Source organism: Manis pentadactyla, unplaced genomic scaffold, assembly GCF_030020395.1.
Source record: "Manis pentadactyla isolate mManPen7 unplaced genomic scaffold, mManPen7.hap1 scaffold_728, whole genome shotgun sequence".
Lineage (NCBI taxonomy): Eukaryota > Metazoa > Chordata > Mammalia > Pholidota > Manidae > Manis > Manis pentadactyla.
In genome coordinates, this window is record NW_026645119.1 from 511 (window position 1) to 25,433 (window position 24,923).

The 24,923-nt window shown below is 35.3% G+C and overlaps 1 protein-coding gene across 1 annotated transcript; it reads right to left on the minus strand.

Moving 5' to 3' along the window:
* Positions 1–548: 548 nt before the first annotated feature.
* Positions 549–24,317, minus strand: LOC130682488 (serine/threonine-protein kinase TAO1-like; the record flags this gene model as incomplete). The annotated part of the gene is made up of 9 exons (XM_057496833.1): positions 549–926; positions 2,780–2,947; positions 5,369–5,425; positions 15,353–15,578; positions 17,978–18,091; positions 19,617–19,713; positions 20,266–20,311; positions 21,583–21,684; positions 24,246–24,317. Coding segments are annotated over 9 exons (1,128 nt in total), but the record flags the coding sequence as incomplete, so codon positions are not given.
* Between the last annotated feature and the right edge of the window lie 606 nt (positions 24,318–24,923).

Here is a 24,923-nt window from a genome sequence, read left to right on the forward strand (position 1 = left end):
CAGCTGAATAATATACCATTGTGTGTATATATATATATATACATACTATGGTTTGTTTATCCATTCCTGTGTTTATGAACACTTGGGTTGTTTCCATCTTTTAGCTATTGTGCCGAGTAACTTTTGGTAATACTGAAAGCAGTGAAGTTAAAAAGGAAGCATTCCTATCAATTGTGAAAAGGAGTTACCTGACCTTCCAATGTTTTCAATAAAATTTAAAATCTTACATGTGAAAGTGTAGCAAACATCCACATTTCCCAAACTGAGAAGTTGTAATTTTCTACAATTACACCCAGTTTTATTTTTTAAATGTAAACATTATGGAAAATGCAAAAAACACTTTTCATCATCACCCACCTTAAAACTTTCTCCATGTCCCAAAGGCAACCATTATCATTAATATCATGTTGTATACTTACTATTTTTAAATACCTTCGTTTTCATCTAAGTAACTTCAAATAATACATTATGTGGTATTTATTTATTTACTTATTTATTCTAAGATTTTAAAAATATTCTTTTTGCATTCTCAAAACATGTCTCCTAAATGCAGACATTAAACTGGGAATTAAAAAGCCTTTTGCCATTTTAAAATAAGTTGCCTAAATTATGTTCCAAACTTCTGATACATCAAAGAAAAAAAACCCAAACTCTTAAACTAACCAGACTAGGAAAATTAGTTACCAAAGTTGAAATTTTTTCACTGAAATCCAAATACTCACAGGTCTTGAACGGATGGCAGAATCATTAGACGTAATTGTTTCGATTCCCTCCATCACGGGTAGCTCATCCTTGTTACCCGAGGCATCCTGAAGAATGTCAACCCCACCGCTTTGACTCCCGGTCCTGCTGCACATACGGGGAACAGACTGATGACTTCCAATATTGTGCACTGCTCCTGCCTGTCCAACACCGTGATCTTGGTCCTGAGGGAAAGGAGTATTAGATTCAAATATCTTTATCTCCTGAATTCTTGATTATTAGTACCTAGCACACCGCTTGGCACACACAGTCTTCAGAATGTTAGTGGTCTATTTTGAGAAATTCCTTGTATTTGCCAAGACCAGAAAGTTTATCAGTTGTTAGTTGACAGATTAAAAATGTGACCAACGAGTAAATACCAAAAAGCCAAACCAACTCTGTGAAAAAGTTAATCAGACTTATTTCCAAAGTGTAGTCTTTTTCTAAAATTTTTGACATTACTTTGAAATCCATTTCTGCTACACATCTCATGGGGTATACACAGAGATGCTGCTCATTTCTCAATGATTCCAATGGTGAAAACAAACCCCAACCTTTTTCTTAATCCTATAAACATCCCTTTTAGTTATTTTTTATTGAAGCCTTTTATATTTCTTTTCTTCTCAGAATACAGTCTTTAGCCTAAACTTCTTCCACTAAGTAATTTAATATTAATTCCTATCTATTTTTATGTAAAATTAAAAATTGTATATATATTTAATCATAATTGGAAGACTGTTCTTCCCAAGAAACCCGGCAAGCTTTGGTATCCGGGCACCAATATTATAGTCTTACCATACCAAACCTCTTTAAGATAGGCAGAATAATAATAAATACAGACCCATGGAATATGGAGGATCCTTTCTTACATCCACAGCCTTAAAAAGTTGCTGTTATTCTAATGTTTAATGACATTAGAATTTTATTAATTTCACTTTACTAAAGCATTTCATATACCTAAAGTAGCCCCAATTTTCTAGTGACTACTGTTAGAACTAAAAAACAATATCAAAAATACCAAAACTGTATGTAAGAAAGTCTTCTATTTTATAGTTCATTAATTATGTAGTGTTATTAAAAAGAAAAGTAACTACTACTCCTGTTTTCAGAATGCAAGGATCTTTCTCAATAGAAAGCAATAAAAAAGAATCAAAGCTTTGACATTGGGACATGAGCAAAGAAGAAAACAGAAAATACTTAGACTAAAAAAGATAGCTCCACAAATCATAAGCTTTATATTTTCCTTTGACGAAGTTCTGTAACATTTCTACTGCAAATTTGGAAATATGGCAACTTGGAAACAACTCGGTCTCAAGAGTAATACATGAATCCGAACCCATATGCTTCTACAGTAAGTTAGTTAACCACTCTGAGCATTACTTTCCTCACCTATGAAATGAGTATTTTAGAACCATGTAGAGGAATGAATCACTATATACAACTGAAAAGAATGAAGTGTTCTTAGTAACAGAATAAGAATGCTCGGTAAATTTTTTCCCCCAGGATAAATTTAGCTAAGTCACATGTTTATTTAATTTATTTATTTACTTATTTTTTAAAAAGCAAGAAATTTCCAATTTAATAAACATATGTCAAACATTACACAAAAGGCACTGGGGGAAAGGTTTATACAATAAACAAGATAAGGAGAATGGTTGGTAATTCTAATGACTTCTCTGTGAGCACCGTCAACTTCCAAAGCCTGTAATTTCAAATACTTCCAAAAGCGTGTCCCATGCCATCAGACAATCAGGCAAAAAAGTGTTCAGTAGACCAGAATTTTGAGAGGGACGAGATTAAATAAAAGTTGAACAGGTTTCTCTCATGAAAGACTTCACAGAGCTTTCTAGCTAATGTACACTACCAAGAGGTTCGTTTAAAGAATGCAAAACCTTTTTCTTCACCTGGGACCTTAGAGAATCACTGTGAAGACACAATCTGGAAACCACTGATATAAAAGATTCTTGGCAAGAAAAGTTCCATAAGGAAAGAAGCCAATAAGGAGACCCCAATACTTGAGCCGTTTCTAAGTTATTACCTTTTCTTCCTGTGCTCCTACTGCTGGCCCTTTATGTGCCTCCTGGGAAAGGACCTTCTTCGTCTTTCGATTGCGCAGATTGTCCAGCACTCCGTTTTTTTCTTCCTTTGCCCTTTGAAGGAGATCTGTTAACACTGTTGTAGGGCGCTCCCGAAGAAGAAATGGGTGCTGGTTAAGAGTAGAAGGCAAAAGTCAGGTTGAGACCTATATATTTTTTCATTCAGATCAAATGAATCCCTTCTTGGACCCTAGAGTTACTATCCTAAATAATTATAGATAATGCATGTAATCTATAGTTATCTAATTCTGCTATGCTTTTTACTTCTTAATTTATAAAATTTAATTTACATGTATACACTCTGTGCCTACATAACTTCCCCTGTACTTTTTACGAAAACTTTGAACATGACACCTTTGTTGGCCAAATGAAAAGGCAGAGTTGAAATAATCAGAGTCTAAGTAAGCATGAAGAATTAAGTCCAAATAGAGCCCTAAGTAAACGCTTACAAATTCTTAGAACTGGTTTCATAGAGGAGACACTATCAGTTCTGAATTACATTAGATTTCAACAGGAATGTATATACTGATGGTGAATTAACATAACATACTACTTGGGTATAATGGGTTCTTTATGTTGCTTAAATGAAACTTCATAAAACACTAGCAGTTGATTAAAAGACGTTATGCATTAGTGATTTTTACCATTAATATTTAATAAAGCTTAACATTATCCAATACAGAAAAGTAGAAAGAACAATTGAACTATAAGATTATCATTGTTACATTTGGTATTTTTTGGATATTTATTTCTTCTCAGAAATTTTCCATGTATAGATTTTGTTTTGTAGTTAGCACACAGATTACAGAAAGATGACTTGTGCACTGGGAGTTCAGGAGATGATCATGAATTCTTTTAAGACTTTTACCTCCTTTATTAGCTCAAATTTATTTCTTCTCTGAAGAGTTGTAACTATATATTATTCTCTTTTTATTGCTGTAAGTATTATGTTATTTCAACTCATAATGCCTACAGATTATTTCATCAAATGTTCATGCCAAAATTACATAAGCATTACTCTAATTCTGGATAATTATTTTCAATTTTTCATTCTGAGATAAATAGCTTCATACAGTAAGTCACTTTTTTCCATTTTATTTTTTTTCCTTATGACAGACTGCAACAGAAATGTGATTAGGCCAAAGGGAAGGATGCACTTGACAGATTCTTCCTATCACTTCCAATAATGTCAATATACAAAATGGACCAGGTACATGAATACATATGCACGGTTTGGGATCACCCAAGGTCAAGTATCCATTCCTGGTGGGTTGGGTTATTACCAAAAGAGCTTCTTTTGCCTTCATTAGGCAAATGTAAGAAGCCAGTCACATTCTTCCTTTTCCTGAGCCTTAGCTTGGTATGTACCACTATTTATAATATTTGGTCTTTTTTATCCAAAAATAATATATCTTGTAATTCTAAGTTATTTAATAGTTTTCTACAAATGGATCCTGCTTGTTTTTCACTTACATAATTCATAGCTATACTAAACCTTTTGTTGCTATTGTGAATACCTAGTTTTTGGGCTTTCATTTGAGACTGTAAGTGTGCTTAGGGCCTAGAATTCCCTAAGTGTTACTGAAACTTTATACTGCTCTTCTACATACTGTAGTTGCAAATAACCCTACTGAATATGTACATGATCCTTTCAATAGCCTTGCATATTGAACTGCGTGTTGGTGAGAATAAACTGAACTTCTTTGAAATTCTAAAACATTCATGCTGAAAGTCTAATTTTCTCGTGAAAAATCCACAAAATTCCTTAGGGTCACAAAAAGATAGTCAACTGCTACTCACTAATGCCTTATCTAGATGTTTTTAAGAACTATATTAAATTGAACAATACTATTATTGCTATTAATAAGATGTCAACCTCTAAATGAAAACATTTTTGAGAACAGAACAGCATATACTAATAATTTATTTAAATTAGATAACCAAACCTAATGAAAAATGAATAGAATTCACATTACTTTTAAAATATTTTCACTGCTAAGTTAGAAAACATATTTCTCAAAAGGAAATAAAAATTTGATATCCATTTTTAACAGTTCTTTTGAAATCTCTTTCTCCCAAGGTATTTATGTAAATGTATTACACATCATTTCTCTTCCTTTCATATTACTTTATATAGGACAGATCGATATATAAAGTATGGTAGATACAAAAATTAAATCCAAAGTTAAACTATGCTTTGCCACCTCTGAAATGACATTGTTCCACATGAGTTAAAATTTGTAGTTGTAACTCATGAATATATTCTTGCACATATAAAAATCAAGTCATTTAGTACTACTATATTGAATATTTAACTATATATTCTATTCAGACATGGTAAAAGCAGTTAATTTTGAAAACAAACGAAAAAACTTAGCAACTAAGAAAATTTCCAAGAAAGAATGCTATTATGAAATTAGTATTTTAGCAAAACCCAGTACAGCGTACTTAACACTGATTCGGAATCAAAGAAGGATAAAACACATTCTTTAAAATAATTTCTTAGGTGTACATAACAGAGTAGAACTGACCTTTAAAAGTGTCTTTGATGTAGGGCGATCTTTAGGGTTTTTTCTGGAGGCAAGCCTCTACAAAGTTGTGAAAAGAACTGGACCTATTGTAAAGGAAAGTATTAAGTGCACATATTGCTATTTCCTTTAAAAACACATCCACAAATCAAGGCATGTCCCTATGGGTGGGAGGGAGAATAGAAATAATAAAAAGAAAGCAGACACAACACACTATATATTTCATCATGTAAGTCTATAAAAAGCTATGCAAAGCAACTAATGAATCTTTACCATTTTCGAAAGATAGATTTGCACACATTATTTTAAAATCCTGCTCTCACATACTGAAGTATCACAACTCATTCTACCTTGCGGTAAATTAGGGAAGTCAATCATTTTCCTTTTTGCATTCAAATCTAAGATAATATGCTTCTTAGTATTTTTTTTCTTTTCTCTAGCCACGTCTCTTTCTTGCTTGACCCTTGGATCATCTTCCATATAGCATGTTTCAGAACATCACGCTATTTGTTTTGGAAATAACAATTTTTAAACCTAAGTATTTAGGTGTCCTTGAGCAAAATGGACAAAAGTTCCAGAAAACAGTAAATTTTTTTGAAAAGTAGGAATTCTGTAACATACTATTATATAGTGTCACTGATGAGAGTTCAGGAAGGCAGTAAGTAAAAAATATTCCATCAATGTTTGTCATCAATATTCAAATAAGATTTAATTCTTTTATACAAGAATTCTTTTTTTGAATCCCCAAAGTATCAACCAGTGTAGACAGCCTGTGTTTCGTGTATTTATTATTCAGATGTACCATAATAAACTCTGAGCCAAGATTTCTTCAAAACATCTCTACAGAAGCAGCAAAGACCTGTGAACTTGCCTTAATAATGTAATGATAAAAAATAAATTATGCTAATTTATGCATCTTACTTGTGAATATTAAAGTATTTGTTAAGTATAGTAGGTAGTCCCCTAGAATTTTTCAAATGCTAGATACACCGGAAGACTTTCCCATTAAAATTTTCTATCACTGATAAAAATCCTTCTTTCCTAAAATTGTCCATTTGTTCTCAACAAACTTCCTTACATGAATAACAGTATTATCAAAGAAGCACTAGGAGATGCAACATCAAAGCACATTCAGAATAATAAATAACAATTAGAATCATCCAAAAATTATGAATTATCTGGTAATTCTGATAAATTATCAAATTATTTTTACATATGTTTATATCACATCAATTATAAACCATTCCCCAATTAAACATCTGTACAGGTTGTGGCAGTCTATATACTGCAGTTTTAAAATATGAGTGTTTAAATCATGCTATTTATTATATAATCAGGGTTGTATGTGTCGCTAAGGTACAAAAAGTATATTACTTTTTATACAAAAGCCATACTTTTTGCTCCCATGTAGGATCATCCATCTTTTATTTCTGAACTGAGTTACATACATGCTATGAAAAGCAGAGATAATAAAGGATAAACATGATGTAAGGATAAAATTAAGCTATTTTAATATTTCTTCAGGTTATATACACTTCACCTCATTGAAATGAAATCCTTTTGATAACATTATGAAAAAGTATTTAATTTTTATCATGTTGAACAATATATCTCTCAGCCATACTCACCATTCATTAGACTGTAGTGTAGGGGGGTTATTTCTGGTAATGAGCTTTAAGGCACGCTTTGCATTCAGAGCAAATAAAGGAGGCTCCTTTCCGCTATAAAAGAAAGAAAACTTCCTGTTAAATATGTGCCTGTTATATAGGAGCATGGAAGCACTGTTAGTTTTTTTTTTAAATAAACCCCAAATTAGGAAAAAAGTTGCAAGTAGAGTTCAAAGAACTTAGTTAAGTGAGTCAATAGAGAGGAAATTGCAGCCCTGATGCACAACATCTCCTAATAGTGTATTTTTCCAATAAACAAGAACATTCTAAGAGAACCTAACACAGTCATTAAATCAGACCATTAATATGAATACATGACTATTATCTAATCCTTAAGCTCCACTGTAGTTTCAATCAAATGTCCCAATAATGTCCTTTGTAGCAAAAATGACCTTCAATCATCTGCATCCTTAAAGGAAATTGTCCATTTTTTCTGTTTTAAAACTTACATAAAATATCCCTATAATCCCTTTCAATATGTGTAAAATCTGGAGTCATGTCCCCTGTCATTCCTGATATTGGTTGTTTGTGTCTTCTTTCTGTTTGATCTAGCCAGAGGTTTATTAATTTCATTAATTCTCCCAAAGAACTAATTTGTGATCTCATTGATCTTTCTCTATTGTTTTCATTTTCTATTTAATTGATTTCTGTTTTGATCTTTTCTGGGTCTCTTTGTTCTGTTTACTGTGGATTGAATTCGCCCTTCTTTTTCTAGTCTTAAGGTAACAGTTGAAGTCATAACCTTGACAATTCACAAGCATACAATTTTGACTCTCAAATATCCCTCAGTTTGGCTTTGTGCTGTTATTAAATTTAGTTTCCACATCTCTGGCAGGAAAATCACGGAAGCAAGTGTCTCGCTTTTCTCAGTGTATTCTATGATGATCCTATAGAACAGGTCCATGGTTTCAGACTGTCTTGTCATTGATGGTGTTCACTTTGATCACTTAAGGCCATTCCACAAGGTTTCATGGTGAAGTTTCACTTTTTTCCATTGTAACTATTAAGTATTCGTGAAAGATACTTGAGTCTATATAAATATTCTGTTTTGTATAAAGATCATTTTATTCTCTTATTGTATAGATTTAGATTCTTCATTTAATAATTTATAACCTGCTACTATCATTTATTTTGATGTTGAAATCATTTCATTTTTGAGCAGTTGAGAATCATTTTAGCCGACTTCTGCCTTTCCGGCATGGCTCCATCATTCCCTGCTCAGCTCCTTGCTCTCTGGCCACTAAGATGTTCCAGGATCATCTTATGCTTTCCCCTACTGTAGACACGGCTCAAGGAGCTGTGGCAGGCAGTGTGCTCACTGCTACTGCCCCGTGTCACTTCTCTTAGATCCTGTCAGTGGACAAAGGAAAGGGAACACACACGTCCCTCATGTATTTGTATTCATACTTGCACATTAAATATCTTTAGTTGTTTATTGAAAACAACTGAGTTCACTACAATATCTCAAATCCAATGCTATAGTACTATTTATTCGAGCCTTCTCTTTCCATTATTTGTAGCACTCTTCTCTGACAGTAAGAAACCTCACTCTCATTATCCTTAATATATTTGATGACTCGCCCCTGTACATAGCCAGTCTCCCATCTTGGCCCACCACCTTTCCCCTTTTCCCCATCAAGTTTCAAACCCCATTCCAAGCCTGTCTACAGTGTGAATGTCCACTTCATCCACTCAGTTTCTGACACCCCATCTAAACTGGATCACTTTCTGCAGTGAGGCCCTCCTCATCAGCCCTCAGGAGGGAAGCCCCCCTTCCTTTCAATCAGGCACTGCCACTGTGTCAGGTGACCCACCCCCAAATGTGGACGTGCTCCTTGCCTCTGACACCCCATGCTGGGCTACTTCCAGGTCTGAATGCTTTGGTTACCCCACCACGACTCTGAATCTCCAAACTTGACTGCCGCCCTCCCTGGACAGGTTCTGCTTCCACATACACGGCATTCTGACTGCGGGAACTCCCTCCTCTCCTCACAGGACCCTGACACGCCACGCCGGGCTACCATGGCTCAGCAGGTGACATGGACACCTACTTTACACTGTCCTCCCAACAGCTTTAAGAATGAGTAGTTTGAAGATGGCGGTGTGAGTAGAACAGTGGGAATCTCCTCCCAAAAACATATATATTTTTGAAAATACAACAAATACAACTAATCCTAAAAGAGAGACCAGAAGACACAGGACAACAGCCAGACTACATCCACACCTGCGAGAACCCAGCGCCTGGTGAAAAGGGGTAAGATACAAGCCCCGGCCCCAGCGGGACACCGAGCGCCCCTCACCCCAGCTCCCGGCAGGAGGAGACGAGTCAGAGCGGGGAGGGAGAGGGAGCCCAGGACTGCTGAACACCTAGCCCCAGCCATCCGGGCCAGAGTGCAGACACAGTGCATGCATGGAGTGCTGGAAACTAGGGAAACAGGACAGCAAGACCTGTGAGTGGGTCCCGAAGCCAGCACCCCCTGTGACAACGAAAAGCGAGTGCTTTTTGAAAGTCTTAAAGGGACAGGGATGCAACAGCTGGACGGAAGCATCCTGGGTCACAGTCCAGCAGCTGCAAATTCCAGGGAACTCCGGGCACACTAATACCCTGGGAAACAGCTCTAATACCCCTCACAGAGGTAAACAGCCAAACAGCCCCCGTCCATTACTCCTCCAGGGTCCCACCACAGCATAGCAGCAGCCTGAGGCTGGCCACTCCCACAGCAAGGGAGCTTCCTCCATACCGGCAGCGCAAGAGAGAGAGACCCAGTCTACACGCAAGTACCCACACAAGCCACTAGGGGTCGCAGTTGTCCCAGTAAAGAGGCCAGGAGTAAGTGGAAAGCCTTAGCTCTCCCACCTGACAGAAGGATATCCAATAGCTCACCATTGCACCTATCAACAAGAAAACGCAAAAAAATTTCATCCAGACAAGACAAACCCAGACAGCTTTGACATCTGCTACATCTTCCCCTGAAAAGGAACCTGGGGGATAGATTTAACCAGTCTTCCTGAAAAAGAATTCAAAACAAAAGTCATAACCATGCTGATGGACTTGCAGAGAAATATGCAAGAACTAAGGAGGGAGAATACAGAAATAAAACAAGCTCTGGAAGGACTTCAAAACAGAATGGACAAGATGCAAGAGACCATTAATGGACTAGAAAACAGACAACAGAACACATAGAAGCTGATGCAGAGAGAGACAAAAGGATCTCCAGGAATGAAAGAATTTTAAGAGAACTGAGTGACCAATAGAAATGGAACAATATCCGCATTACAGGGGTACCAGAAGAAGAAGAGAGAGAAAAACAGATAGAAAGTGTCTTTGAAGGAATAATTGCTGAAAACTTCCCCAAACTAGTGGAGAAAACGGTCTCTCAGACCACAGAGGTACACAGAACTCCCATGAAAAGGGATCAAGGAGGGCAACAACAAGACACATAATAATTAAAATGGCACAGATCAAAGACAAGGACAAAGTATTAAAGGCAGCCAGAGAGAAAAAAAAAAAGGTCACCTACAAAGGAAAACCCATCAGGCTATCATCAGACTTATCAACAGAAACCCCTGCAGGCCAGAAGAGAATGGCATGATATGCTTAATGCAATGAAACAGAAGGGCCTCGAAGAAAGATTACTGTATCCAGCAAGATTACATTTAAATATGAAGGAGGGACTAAACAATTCCCAGTCTAACAAAAATTGAGGGAATTTGCCTCCCACAAACCACCTCTACAGAGCATCTTACAGGGACTGCTCTAGATGGAAGCACTCCTAAAAAGAGCACAGAACAAAACACCCAACAGATGAAGAAGGGAGGAGAGGAATAAGAAGGGAGAGAAATAAAGAATCCTCAGACCGTGTTTATAATAGCTCGATAAGTGAGTTAAGTTAGACAGTAAGATAGTAAAGAAGCTAACCTTGAAACTTTGGTAACCACAAACTTAAAGCCTGCAATGGCAATAAGTACATATGTTTCAATAATCACCCTAAATGTAAGAGGACTGAATGCACCAATCAAAAGACACAGAGTAATAGAATGGATAAAAAAGCAAGACCCATCCACATGCTGCTTACAAGAGACTCACCTCAAACCCAAAGACATGCACAGACTTAAAGTCAAGGGGTGGAAAAAGATATTTCATGCAAAGAACAGAGAGAAAAAAGCAGGTGTTGCAATACTAGTATCAGACAAAATAGACTTCAAAATAAAGAAAGTAACAAAAGATAAAGAAGGACATTACATAATGATAAAGGGCTCAGTCCAACAAGAGAATATAACCATTATAAATATATAAGCACCCAATACAGGAGCACCAACATATGTGAAACAAATACTAACAGAATTAAAGAGGAAATAGAATGCAATGCATTCATTTTGGGAGACTTCAACACACACTCACTCCAAAGGACAGATCCACCAGACAGAAAATAAGTAAGGACACGGAAGCACTGAACAACACACTAGAACAGATGGACCTAATAGACATCTACAGAACTCTACATCCAAAAGCAACAGGATATACATTCTTCTCAAGTGCACATGGAACATTCTCCAGAATAGACCACATACTAGGCCACAAACAGAGCCTCAGTAAATTCCAAAAGATTGAAATCCTACCAACTTTTCAGACCACAAAGGCATAAACTAGAAATAAACTGTACAAACAAAGCAAAAAGGCTCACAAACACATGAGGATTAAAAACACACTCCTAAATAATCAGTGGATCAATGACCAAATCAAACTGGAGATCCAGCAAATTATGAAAACAAACGACAGCAACAACACAAAGCCCCAACTACTGTGGGATACAGCAAAAGCAGTCTTAAGAGGAAAGTATATAGCAATGCAGGCATATTTAAAGAAGGAAGAACAATCACAAATGAATAGTCTAACGTCACAAATATCGAAATTGGAAAAAGAAGAACAAAAGAGGCCCAAGGACAGCAGAAGGAAGGGACATAATGAAGATCAGAGAAGAAATAAATAAAATTGTGAAGAATAAAACAATAGCAAAAAATCAATGAAACCAAGAGCTGGTTCTTCGAGGAAATAAACAAAATAGATAAGCCTCTAGCCAGACTTATTAAGAGGAAAAGAGAGTCAACACAAATCAACAGAATCAGAAAGGAGAAAGGAAAAATCACGACAGTCCCCCACAGAAATACAAAGAATTATTAGAGACTGCTATGAAAACCTATATGCTAACAAGCTGGGAAACCTAGGAGAAATGGACAACTTCCTAGAAAAATACCAACCTTCCAAGGACTGACCCAGAAAGAAACAGAAAATCTAAACAGACCAATTACCAGCAATGAAATTGAAGCAATAATCAAAAAACTACCAAAGAACAAAATCCCCAGGCCAGATGGATTTTTATCAGACATACAGAGAAGCCATAATACCCATTCTCCTTAAAGTTTTCCAAAAAATAGAAAAGGAGGGAATACTTCCCAACCCATTCTAAGAAGCCAACATCACCTAATACCAAAACCAGGCAAAGACCCCACCAAAAAGAAAATTACAGACCAATATCCCTGATGAACGTAGATGCAAAAATACTCAACAAAATATTAGCAAACCGAATTCAAAAATATATCAAAAGGATCATACACCACAACCAAGTGGGATTCATCCCAGGGATGCAAGGATGGTACATTTGAAAATCCATCAACATCATCCACCACATCAACAAAAAGAAAGACAAAAACCACATGATCATCTCCATAGATGCTGAAAACGCATTTGATAAAATTCATCATCCATTCATGATAAAAACTTTCAACAAAATGGGTATAGAGGGCAAGTACCTCAACATAATAAAGGCCATATATGATAAACCCACAGCCAACATCATACTGAACAGCAAGAAGCTGAAAGCTTTTCCTCTGCAATCGGGAACAAGACAGGGATGCCCACTGTCCCCACTGTTATTCAACATAGTACTGGAGGTCCTAGCCAAGGCAATCAGACAAAACAAAGAAATACAAGGAATCCAGATTGGTAAAGAAGAAGTTAAACTGTCACTATTTGCAGATGACGTGATATTGTACATAAAAACCCTAAAGTCTCCACTCCGAATCTACTAGAGCTATCTTTCCTATACACTAACAATAAAGTAATAGAAAGAGAAATCAGGAAGACAATTCCATTCACAGTGGCACCAAAAAGAATAAAATACCTGGGAATAAACCTAACCAAGGAAGTGAAAGACCTATATCCTGAAAACCACAAGACATTCTTAAGAGAAATTAAAGAGGTCACTAACGAATGGAAACTCATCCCATGCTCTTGGCTAGGAAGAATTAATATCGTCAAAATGGCCATCCTGCCCAAAGCAATATACAGATTTGATGCAATCTCTATCAAAGTACCAACAGCTTTCTTCAATGAACTGGAACAAATAGTTCAAAAGTTCATATGGAAACACCAAAGACCCCGAATAGCTAAAGCAATCCTGAGAAGGAAGAATAAAGTTGGGGGGATCTCACTCCCCAACTTCAAGCTCTACTACAAAGCCACAGTAATCAAGACAATTTGGTACTGGCACAAGAACAGAGCCACAGACCAATGGAACAGAACAGAGACTCCAAACATTAACCCAAACATATATGGTCAACTAATACTCGATAAAGGGGCCATGGACATACAATGGGGAAATGACAGTCTCTTCAAAAGATGGTCCTGGCAAAACTGGACAGCTACATGTAAGAAAATGAAACTGGATCTCTGTCTAACCCCATACACAAAAGTAAATTCGAAATGGATCAAAGACTTGAATGTAAGTCATGAAACCATAAAACTCTCAGAAAAAAACATAGGCAAAAATCTCTTGGACATAAACATGAGTGACCTCTTCTTGAACATAGCTCCCCGGGCAAGGGAAACAAACGTAAAAAATGAACAAATAGGACTATATCAAGCTGAAAAGCTTCTGTATAGATAAGGACACTATCAATAGAACAAAAAGGTATCCTATAGTATGGGAGAATATATTCGAAAATGACAGATCCAATAAAGGGTTGACATCCAAAATATATAAAGAGCTCACACACCTCAACAAACAAAAAGCAAATAATCCAATTAAAAAATGGGCAGAGGAGCTGAATAGACAGCTCTCTAAAGTAGAAATTCAGATGGCCAACAGACACATGAAAAGAAGCTCCACATCACTTGTCATCAGAGAAATGCAAATTAAAACCACAATGAGGTATCACCTCACACCAGTAAGGATCACCATCATCGAAAAGACAAACAACAAATGTTGGCGAGGTTGTGGGGAAAGGAGAACCCTCCTACACTGCTGGGGGAAATGTAAATTGGTTCAACCATTGTGGAAAGCAGTATGGATGTTCCTCAAAATGCTCAAAATAGACTTACCATTTGACCCAGGAATACCACTCCTAGGAATTTACCCTATGAACACAGCACTCAAGTTTGAAAAAGACAGATGCACGCCTATGTTTATCGCAACACTATTTACAATAGCCAGGAATTGAAAGCAACCTAAGTGTCCATCAGTAGATGAATGGATAAAGAAGATGTGGTACATATACACAAGGGAATATTACTTAGCCATAAGAAGAAAACAAATCCTACCATTTGCAAATACATGGATGGAGCTAGAGGGTATTATGCTCAGTGAAATAAGCCAAGCGGAGAAAGAGAAATACCAAATGATTTCACTCATCTGTGGAGTATAAGAACAAAGGAAAACTGAAGGAACAAAACAGCAGCAGAATCACAGAACCCAAGAATGGACTAACAGGTACCAAAGGGAAAGGGACTGGGGAGGATGGGAGGGAAGGGAGGGATAAGGGCGGGGAAAAGGAAAGGAGGCATTATAATTAGCATGTAGAGTGTGTGGGGGCACGGGGAGGGCTGTGCAACACAGAGCAGACAAGTAGTGATTTTACACCCTCTTACTGCGGTGATGGACAGTGATTGTGAAGGGGTATGTGGGGGGGACTTGGCGAAGGGGGGAGCCTAGTAAACATAATGTTCTTCATGTAATTGTAGATTAATGATACCAAAATAAAAAATTCAAACTGTACAATAAGGTATGCAAGCTGATAACCTAATCCTCATACCGAACATGAAGTATTAAGTAACCTTAGTAGCGGTACTACTACTCTAAAGCATTCATGAATCAATAACCATAGACATATTCTAGGTGTTTAACAAATACTCATTAAATTTTAGACACAGATACCTCAAAATTAATACCACAGTAGAAACTATTTTAGACCTAATTTAATACAGCAAATGTAATATACCTAAACTAGCATATATATATATATATACAAATTGCCAAATAACCAAAGTGACAACCTTGACAGATTTATTGCTCCCCTTAAACACTGACATAAAAATGAAAAACTGTACTTTGGTACAGAAATTGAGCTGAAACATTGATCGAAACTTACTACACAGTAATAAAGAGCAATGCTTACCTATTTCAATACATGTTATCCCCAGAGACCATACATCTACTTTGCTATCATATTGTTCTTCATTCCTGCATAAAATTATTTCTGGGGCCATCCTAAAACATAAAATGTTACTTAAAGTTAAAAAAGAAAAGAAAAGTATACTATTCTTTAAAAACATAATGACTGTACACATGGAGAATACCTGTGTGAATTCCAGATGATATGTCTGGACATAAGAATTCTTATAATGGGAAATGAATGCATTATGGGTTGTGAGGTGAATATTTACCGTTGCGTACACAGTGTTAGACTTATTCTCACCAGTTGTCATGATCACGTACCAGCGTCCTGGAGGAAAGACTCCCCCGAGCAGGGGTGCGTTCTGCATCAGTTCAAGTTTGCAGATTGTAATATTGTATATCCTTTATGCCAGCGGTTCTCATACATTTTGGTTTCAACATCTTATTACAAAAGTCTAAATTTTTATCACTGGCACTTGTTTTCTTGAAGTAAACAAACTCACTACATTTAGCTGAGAAAATATGTGCCACAATAAGCAACAATGAATAAGCAGTTTGTCAGACTTTTCTGCAAATAGAAGTAGTGTTCTGTGATAAAAGTGGCTAGGACCGCCACTCATAACTAAATAAATCATACAATTATTAACTTTGGAGGCATCTTGGCTATAAAATGAAACGCTAATTCGCATCTTCAGCTAGACTAATGTTCTCACTCTTGCTTTACCTTATACTTCCTTTCTACTTGTTAAGCACAGACAAACATTTAGAACAGTTTCTGACTGCCTAATATGATTGTCACCAGGCGTATGTGAGTTCCTGTGTGTAAAAATATGTAAATATGTACATAGTGCTGTGTTCCTAATATACCATATACAAATTTCAATTGCCTATAATAGAGGGCTTCTAATGTGTTAAGATGTTGAAGTAAGCTTGGGGAGTCACCAAGTTCAACAAAGTTAAAAAGGTAGTTTTGTTTTTAATGCACAACTTTCTAGCTCCTTTCTAGTATCTAATATTGATCACTGATTTGTAAAGAGGGTGACCATTAAGAAGCATTATTTGTCCAAAGAACCCTTTTTTTATACAGGGGAAGAGGATTCTATCTAAACTAGGGTTCTACATAAGAAATTTTTGGTCATACAGAACAGTGGTCTTCAAACTTTTTATTTTCTTACTTCCAATGAATTTATTTAAAAAATGTATCCGCTTGTACATTTTTGAGTTGGCATCTAAATTTTATAAACTTAATAGTTGCAAAGGATATAATGCACACATATGTATATGTGCTTTACAGATATTTACAACTTGGAGCTGAGGACCTCGCTCATTCAATTCATTAAAAACACTGCTGTATAATAACCTAATTAGCAAACCCAGTCTGCACGGTCATATGAACCATTCAGATCAGAATTATTTTCTGTCAGGAAATGCCAAACTTCATTTCTCATTGTAAATAACATGTTAATGTGTCCTCACAACGATTGTCCCAGTTGTAAATGAGATAATTTGTGATTCACTAGAAAAGAAGATGGGAGGAAAGATAATTGGGGAAAAGAAAGAGCAAGGAGTAAAAGGAACTGAAGAGAGATGACTGTGAAGGCAGAAGGCCCTTTGCCAAAACTTGGTGTCCTAACTCTTCAATATTTCTGATGCTATATATTCTAGATGTTACGTTTTCTCAGATTGTCCCTCTGGTGATGGTTTGAGGCTTTTAATTCTCAGAACAATGCATCACTCTACTCTTCAGGATGGGTGAGAAGCCTTTCTTTAACAAACTGGGAGTTGGGAGATTTGAAAGGTAGGTGGAAAAGAAGATGCAGTAGACCTAAGACACTTCTCAACATATACAGAGAGAGGACATCTATGGAAGTTGAAGATGTGGAAAATTATACCCTTCAAACTTGCTGACATTAATATGGAATTATTTATGAATAAAATTAGTGATGTCTAGAAGTCGCTTCAGGTAACTGGAGGTGGGAGGGAGGGCAAGAAGGTCAAGTACACAGGGCAGCCAGGCCCTGGGGTAGTGCTGTTAGGCTGAGCTGACCGCTGTGTGAGCCTTCGTTATATTTTTGGCTATTTCCCTGTATACTTGAAATTCTCCACAATCAAAAATGAAAACAAAAAGTTCCTAATCAGCTACCAGTCTTCAGGTACTCTTATTCGGAAGATACTGACACACAGTAAGTATAAATCTAAAGAAAATTTCCACTTAGCATTTCTATCTTCTCCCTTCTTAAAAATTTAAATTTTTTCACTCCAACCCCCAATACATGATGTAGACGATAACAGGAAAGAAACGTAGGGGGGACAAATGATACAGTAGGAGATACAAGGGCAGCACTCCAAATCTGTATCTGAAACTACAGTGCTTAGAGTAATATCTAAAGCAGCACTGTATTTCCAAGAGAAACATAAAGCACCTGATAAAAGTACAACCACACACTGCCTATTCCAATTATGAGGATCAATACCAGATAGACTACGCTTACCAATGCGGTGTTCCCGCAAAAGTCTTGGAATAAGAGGCCATGGAAGCAAATCCAAAGTCAGCAAGTTTCACCTGGCCTCGTGGTGTCAGAAGGATATTTGTTCCTTTGATGTCTCTGCGTTTAAGGAACAAAGAAAATTATTTTTCTCTCCTTTGTAAGATTATACTGAAAATGATAAAGATCATATAAAAATTTATAAAATAGGGAAGGAGAAATGAGAATAATTAAGGCCTTGGATAATCTCTCAATTGGGATAATGAGAATTAAGATCCAAACTAAGAAATGAGATACACAGAATTCCTATAAGTATATAGTAACAATTTTCTAAAAGAGAAGATAAAATAGCAGTAGAAACAGAAGAAAAAAATTAGGTAATTAATAGCACAGACTCGATATTTGAGTGCCTGTTTATTGGTACAAATAATGGTTTTAAAAATTTAGCTGAACATTCTTATATGACTGGAAGATTTCTGAGTAGACCCTTAACAATATAATGGAAAAAAAAAGAACCTGATGCCCCAAATTTGTTTTTTTTAATTACTCATATCATTCCAAATTTTTGCATAGTTCTCCTACCTAAATATGAAATGAAAACTGAAACACATGGGTAAGGTAATATTAATGATCCCAAATTTACTTTTAAGCTCTTTTCCAAATCAGCAATGTACATGTGAACTAAGAAAATTATAATGGGATTGTATTCCCAATGGGCACCATAACATTCAAACAGAAAGAAATTTCTAAGCACTTGTCAATTCATACTATACAGTATTATAATGGGTGTAACATTAAGTCAATCTATTTTCTTCCATTTGTTTTTTTTAAAAATGGAAGGTTCTTTGAAGTTGAGAAGACCTTAGGTTCTGCTTCCAACTCTTTCATTCTCTTATTTACTATGCATGTGGATTTCTCTTGGACCTTACTATCCTCATCTAAAAAACTGATAACCCATTAATTTGCAACGACTCTACTATACAAGTTTACTATGTATTGTCTGGTTCACATAGATAATTTTAAAAATGCTACCTTCCTTCTAAAAACAGACAAAACCAATACCAATGCTAAAAATGTAGTTTATGATGGTTTAATCTTTAAACTACTATCCATTATCAGGGATTATCAAGGATTATCTCAAAAGCATAGAGTGTTAAGTAGCTTCTACTTGTCTATGTCATGGAATCAATGGAACAAATCTGGCATTATGAGTCACCAGGAGGACAAAAGATCTAGGTTAGTTCTAGTCTAATCTATCTTGCTTCATCAGCTTTGAGAAGTGAGTCACAAATTGGGGCAGTTTCTTCATCTGTAAAATGAAACAAGTAAGAATACATAATCCCTATCGTCTTTTCCACTTCACAAATTAAACTTTTCTATAATTAAATTTCTATCACAAATCTATAAAGTGCACATACTTCAGAAGGCCCAGCAGCATGTGTAGAAAAAGATAAAAATTATTCTCAACAAAGAGATCAAATAAATTAGTATATTCATTTTAAGACATGGATAAGCTAAAAAAATATGAGTTTATAGAACTCCAGAATACTTTTACTTAGCTAAAACCAACAAAGCTTTCAGGATTAATAAATTCTAGGTCTGATAAATTTGCTTATTAACATATGGTAATTTTTAAAGTACTTACCTATGGATCATGGCACGAGAATGGAAGTAGGCTAATCCCTGAAGAGCACCGTGTATAATTGCTGCTATTTCCATTTCTTGTAATGGCATTATGGGAACTTAAAATAAGATTTTATTTGAAAATAATTATTCTATAGAACATTTTTATTTAAAATACATATATGCATATCTAATATATGGGCAAATTTCAAAAAACTAACATTTAGCAAGAAGGAATTTTTTGCTTTCCAAGATAAACAAAGCAATTGAACCTAATAAGTGTGCAGTTGTGCCTAGTTATTATAGTTCACAGCCAATTTTCCTCTAAGTTAACATTTAACAATTATTTCATGATTATAAAAACAATGAAAGAGAAGCTTTCCCTTTTTATATTCCTACATATCTTCATTCTGAACAGAAGGAACAAATCAAGTTTAATGATAAAGAAGGCAGAAAAATGCCTGTTATATCATAATGAAAGAAAACTCATCTGTTATGCTAAAACGTAGTATTTAATGAGGACAGTGCATACCACACTGAGACTCTAGAAAAGACAAAGGTTTTTACTCTTCCTGGAAAGTTTTAACATTATTAAAAAAATCTCTTAGTGAATGAATTCTCATTTTATTATACTAATACTTTTCTTTTCTTAATAAATAAAGGAAACTTACATTCCAGCAAATCTGAAACAGATTGTGAACAATATTCCATTACAAGCTACAGGGGAAAAAATGATAAAAACATTAAAATACACTATTAAAATAAAAAGATTCATATGAGATAAAATAAATTCACCAAGGAGATTGAGAAGATAGTTGAAGTGAAACAAACTCTACTTACCAATTACCTTTAAATATAAGTATACATATTGAAACTTGTTAAATGCATACATGAAGTTAAGCCAATGCTACATTAATCTTTTATAATGCCGACATATAACTGCTTGTAGAAGATGTGTGTTTCATATAATTACTAACTAAAGCTATAAAGGAATATACATATTCCATTAATATTAACCTATAGTAGCAATACTGGTATTGTTAGGAAGCAGAAAATCATCCTCTGGTACTATATATATATACAAAGTTTAGGTTACAGTTTAAATCTTTCCTATAAAGCAAACAAAGAGCACCTCTTATGTGCCAGGTATTTTATATATATTAACTAATTTAATCCTCATAACCACCTCTGGAAGTAGACCCTATTGTCATCCTTGTTTTACAGATGGAGAAACTGGAAAGACAGAGAGGCAGTCTACCCTCTCTGCCACTGTTTTTTCTTTTACCACAGCCTCAAATTTAGGAGTACCATCACCATCAAATTAAACCAAACATTACAAATCTAAATAAATCTAAGTTCTGTATACTAAAATGATAATCAGCTGTAGCTTATTAAAAATAAAACGTCATTCCTGTTTAAAGAAAACTTAGCCTTTCTCCAAAAAGACATCATTACTATGCGTAAACCGTTGTAAGATTACTACCTTACCTTAGTTTCAACAATAGGGCAAAATTAATTTCCATTTTCTGCAATAAAATGCCCCAATTTTCTACCTTTAGTATTATTCAGCCAAAGAATCACAATCAGCTCAGATTTCACCAGGATTCACCACCAATATTCGAACCAAGATCCTTGTGGTTAAATAGCTTACAATACATTTATGTCAAAAATAAATGCTGATTTTCATCCTTTGATAGGATTGTTCTCAGCAAATGTTTGATAAAGCATTTGAAGAATGATACCGCTAACATACATCAGAACATTTTCCTGTGCACGTGACGGTCAGCTGAATCCCTGGAGTCAACCGGCAAAGGTTCTGTTATCTCTTACTGCCTAAGAGTCTCAGGAAAAGCTGCTCCTCTTTTCTCAGTATGAGCTCACATTTCAAGGTGTTTGTGCGTGGCTTTACACAACTATTTTGAGACATTTTTGAATTAATTATAAACTAAACCTACTAAAATTACAGCCAGGGGAGAGCAGATACCTACCCATGCTCTGTGCTCACGTAAATAGCAGCCTTTGTATTCTACAATGTTGGGATGTTTTAATGTTCGTAGGCACCTGACTTCCTTAATAATACGCTGCCAACTCTGTGGGGAGAAAAAAAAGAATAAAGGAAAGAATTAGGAACAGTTGCCTTTCCTTAGAAAACTATAGAAGTACAAAAGTAATTATTAGATTAAAAAGTTAACAAGAATATACGACTTTGCTTTATTTGTAATATTTAAATGTCAAACTAATATATTTTAAAGAAATTACATTCATATAGTTTACAACTCAATAACATAAAATTCATTCCAGGTAGGACACATTTTTATTTTCATAAAATTTATTATCAATGAGTCTTATAAAAATTTTACAACCACACACCAAGCCTGTTGAAAACTATATACTATATTTAGTGGTTTTTCTTCAAAAGTTCAACCGCCCCCTTCTTTTTTGCAGCTTTATTGTTGTATGATTTACATACCTTAAAGTTCAGCTGTTGTGTTTTTTGGCTTATATTGTCTACCAAATTTTAAGTTTTTTCTGCTGTTTAAACTCAAATCAAGTAATTACCTAACTTCCTAAATGCACATATTCTAAAATGCTAGTGAACACTGAGGTTATAACAGAGGGAAGTTCACAGAAAAACCAAGCAGCACGGAAACATTTTCCTACAGGATTTCCCGAAGAGCCTTCCCATTGACGCCTACTAGTAAACAACAGATAAACCTTCAGCAATAAAAGCTACTCTATGACAACTTCAGAAACTTAGGCCATATCCTAAATATAGTTACTTGTCAGAGCAATCAGGGAACTGAAAATACCAGAGGCTTAGTAGATGTGGGATGGGAACTTGGAATCTGTTTTTTGTTCTTGTTTCAGTTTTTCCAAGCTTTACCGCTGACTTGTACCATATTTCTAAAGGTAGGGGAACTAGAATACAGAACTTTAAAAAATGTTTTGCACTAGAATTTAAGATCCTGTATCTCCTATGTTAAGCCCTCAAGAAAATAGAGCAAGATATTCACAGTGTAAAATGTGTAAGCTGTAAGATGCTAACTTCAGAAAGTGTTTTATGGGCTTTACATTTCAAATTTGAGTGCTCTGGGAGGCAAACTCTCAAAACAAAACCAAGCTAAAACCTGTATTCTTCAATGTAAAAAAACTTCCAGGAAGGATACAATATTAGATGAGAGAAGATGATGCCCTAGGTGAAACTTTTTGTTCTGGGCATGACTAATTAAACAGACTCCAACACAAGTCTGCTATGAAAGCTGGTTTTAAAGTTATACTGTAGAACGGCAAATTAAATTAAACTTGTAAAAAATGGAGGTTTTTTTAGGGGTTTTAGAAATTAAGAGTTTTTTTAGGTATCGACGTAATGGAACAGTGATCAATCACAACGGTGTTGTCATACCCATAAGTATGATTATCACAAAAAACAACATTTACCACAAAACAGAGATTACAGAAATGTAGAAAGCCAAAACCTTTAAAACTTAAAGACTGATCTAGCAGTTCTACCTCTGGGCATATACCCTAAAGTTTAAAAGCGGGAACTCAAAGAAATACTTGTGTACCTATGTGCACAGCAGCATTATTCACAATAACCAAGGGGTAGAAGCAACTAAGTGTCCATTTACAGATGGTAGATGGACAAAATGTGGTGTTTTTACACACACACACACACGGGAATATTATTCAGCTTTAAAAAGAAAGGTAATTCTGACACACTACAACATAGATGAACTTTGAGGACACTATATTAAGTGAAACAAGCCGGTCACAAAAGGACAAATGGTGCATAATTTCAATTACATGAGATACCTATAGTAGTCAAATTGATAGAGACAGAAAGTGGAGAGGTGATTTCCAAGGGCTGCGGGGAGGAGGGAATGAGGTGTTACTGTTTGATGGGCGGAGAATATCACTTTTGCAAAATGAAAGAATTCTGGAGATGAATGGTGGTGATGGTTGCACAGCAATGTGAATGTCCTTGACACCACTGAACTTACACTTAAAGTGATCAAGATGGTAAATTTGTTTTGTGTACTTTACCACAATTAAAAATAAATAAATTTTTTAAAGAATTAAAGAGAACAGACTTAGAAAGTAATTTTATAAAATCATGCAATTAAAGAAGAACTAATCAGAACACTGATGAACTAAAGTACATGCACCACAGTACAGTAATTTTATTTTTCAGATTATTACCCACTGCCTTATTTTTCAGATTAGATATATAGCTGCTGATGATTATTTGAAACAGCTGTTAAATAATTTCTCAACCATTAAAAATTTATATCCAGTATACTTACTGTCAAATGTACCTTATTCTAGTGTACTTTCTCAGACATGATAATCCCTCTATTATAGAATAATCTGCTGAACAATTTAAAAAATTAAATGCGTGTCAGCAGCACATATCCAAAAAAATTAAAAGTAAGGGATGTAGTTGGGAGGTTTCTGGGATGTCAGGAATGTTGTTTATGGCTCTAGGTACAGGTTAAATGAGTACATTGAGTCTGTGGAAGTAAATTCACTGAGATAAACCTTAGTATTTGTATATTTTTCAACATTTTTTGAAAAAATTTCCACCTATCCCCAATTAAAAATGGTATGGCTTTCTTTAACATGCCAATACAAACATATATATTTCACCTACCGCCATAGCCTTCTTTCCAGTAAAAGGTATTCTCTTGATAGCCACCTCGTCATGGGTGTGCACATCTCGTGCCTAAAAAAGACAGAAGACCACTGTAAAAATTAACATTTATAAACTACCATGTCCAAAAAGATACCAAAACTGATTTTAAAGAGCATTAAAAACATAAGTAAATGGATAGCAAAAAGCATATCAAATTGTCAAGGAGCTAGTACTTTAGAAATAAAAATAATGCATGTTTATCTTTGAATCAGCTAGTTGAGAGGAAAAATATAGAAATTTGAACAGAACTATAAACAAACAAATAAGTGACTAGTACAAGTCTATGCTAGGCCTGTAAATGTCAAAATTTCAATGAATGGACAATTCTCTAGGAAAGAACTACTAAAATTGATCTAGAGAAGAAAATTTGAGTAAAACAGTGGTGGAAGATTGAAAAGAATACTAATTGTCTTTAAAACTGTGAGTGGAGCAGTTTCACTAGGGGAACTTCCCAGGATAAAAGGGGAGAAAAAGGAAAGCTACCCCATTAACTGTAAGGAGGCAGTCTAACCCAACAACTAAACCCTCACAAGCAGCGCAAAATAGAAAGTTAGGTACCAATCTGACTTATAAATGTAGACAAGGGAACTCTGAACAAAATTTTAAAACCAAATATTACCAGGCATTAAAAGAATA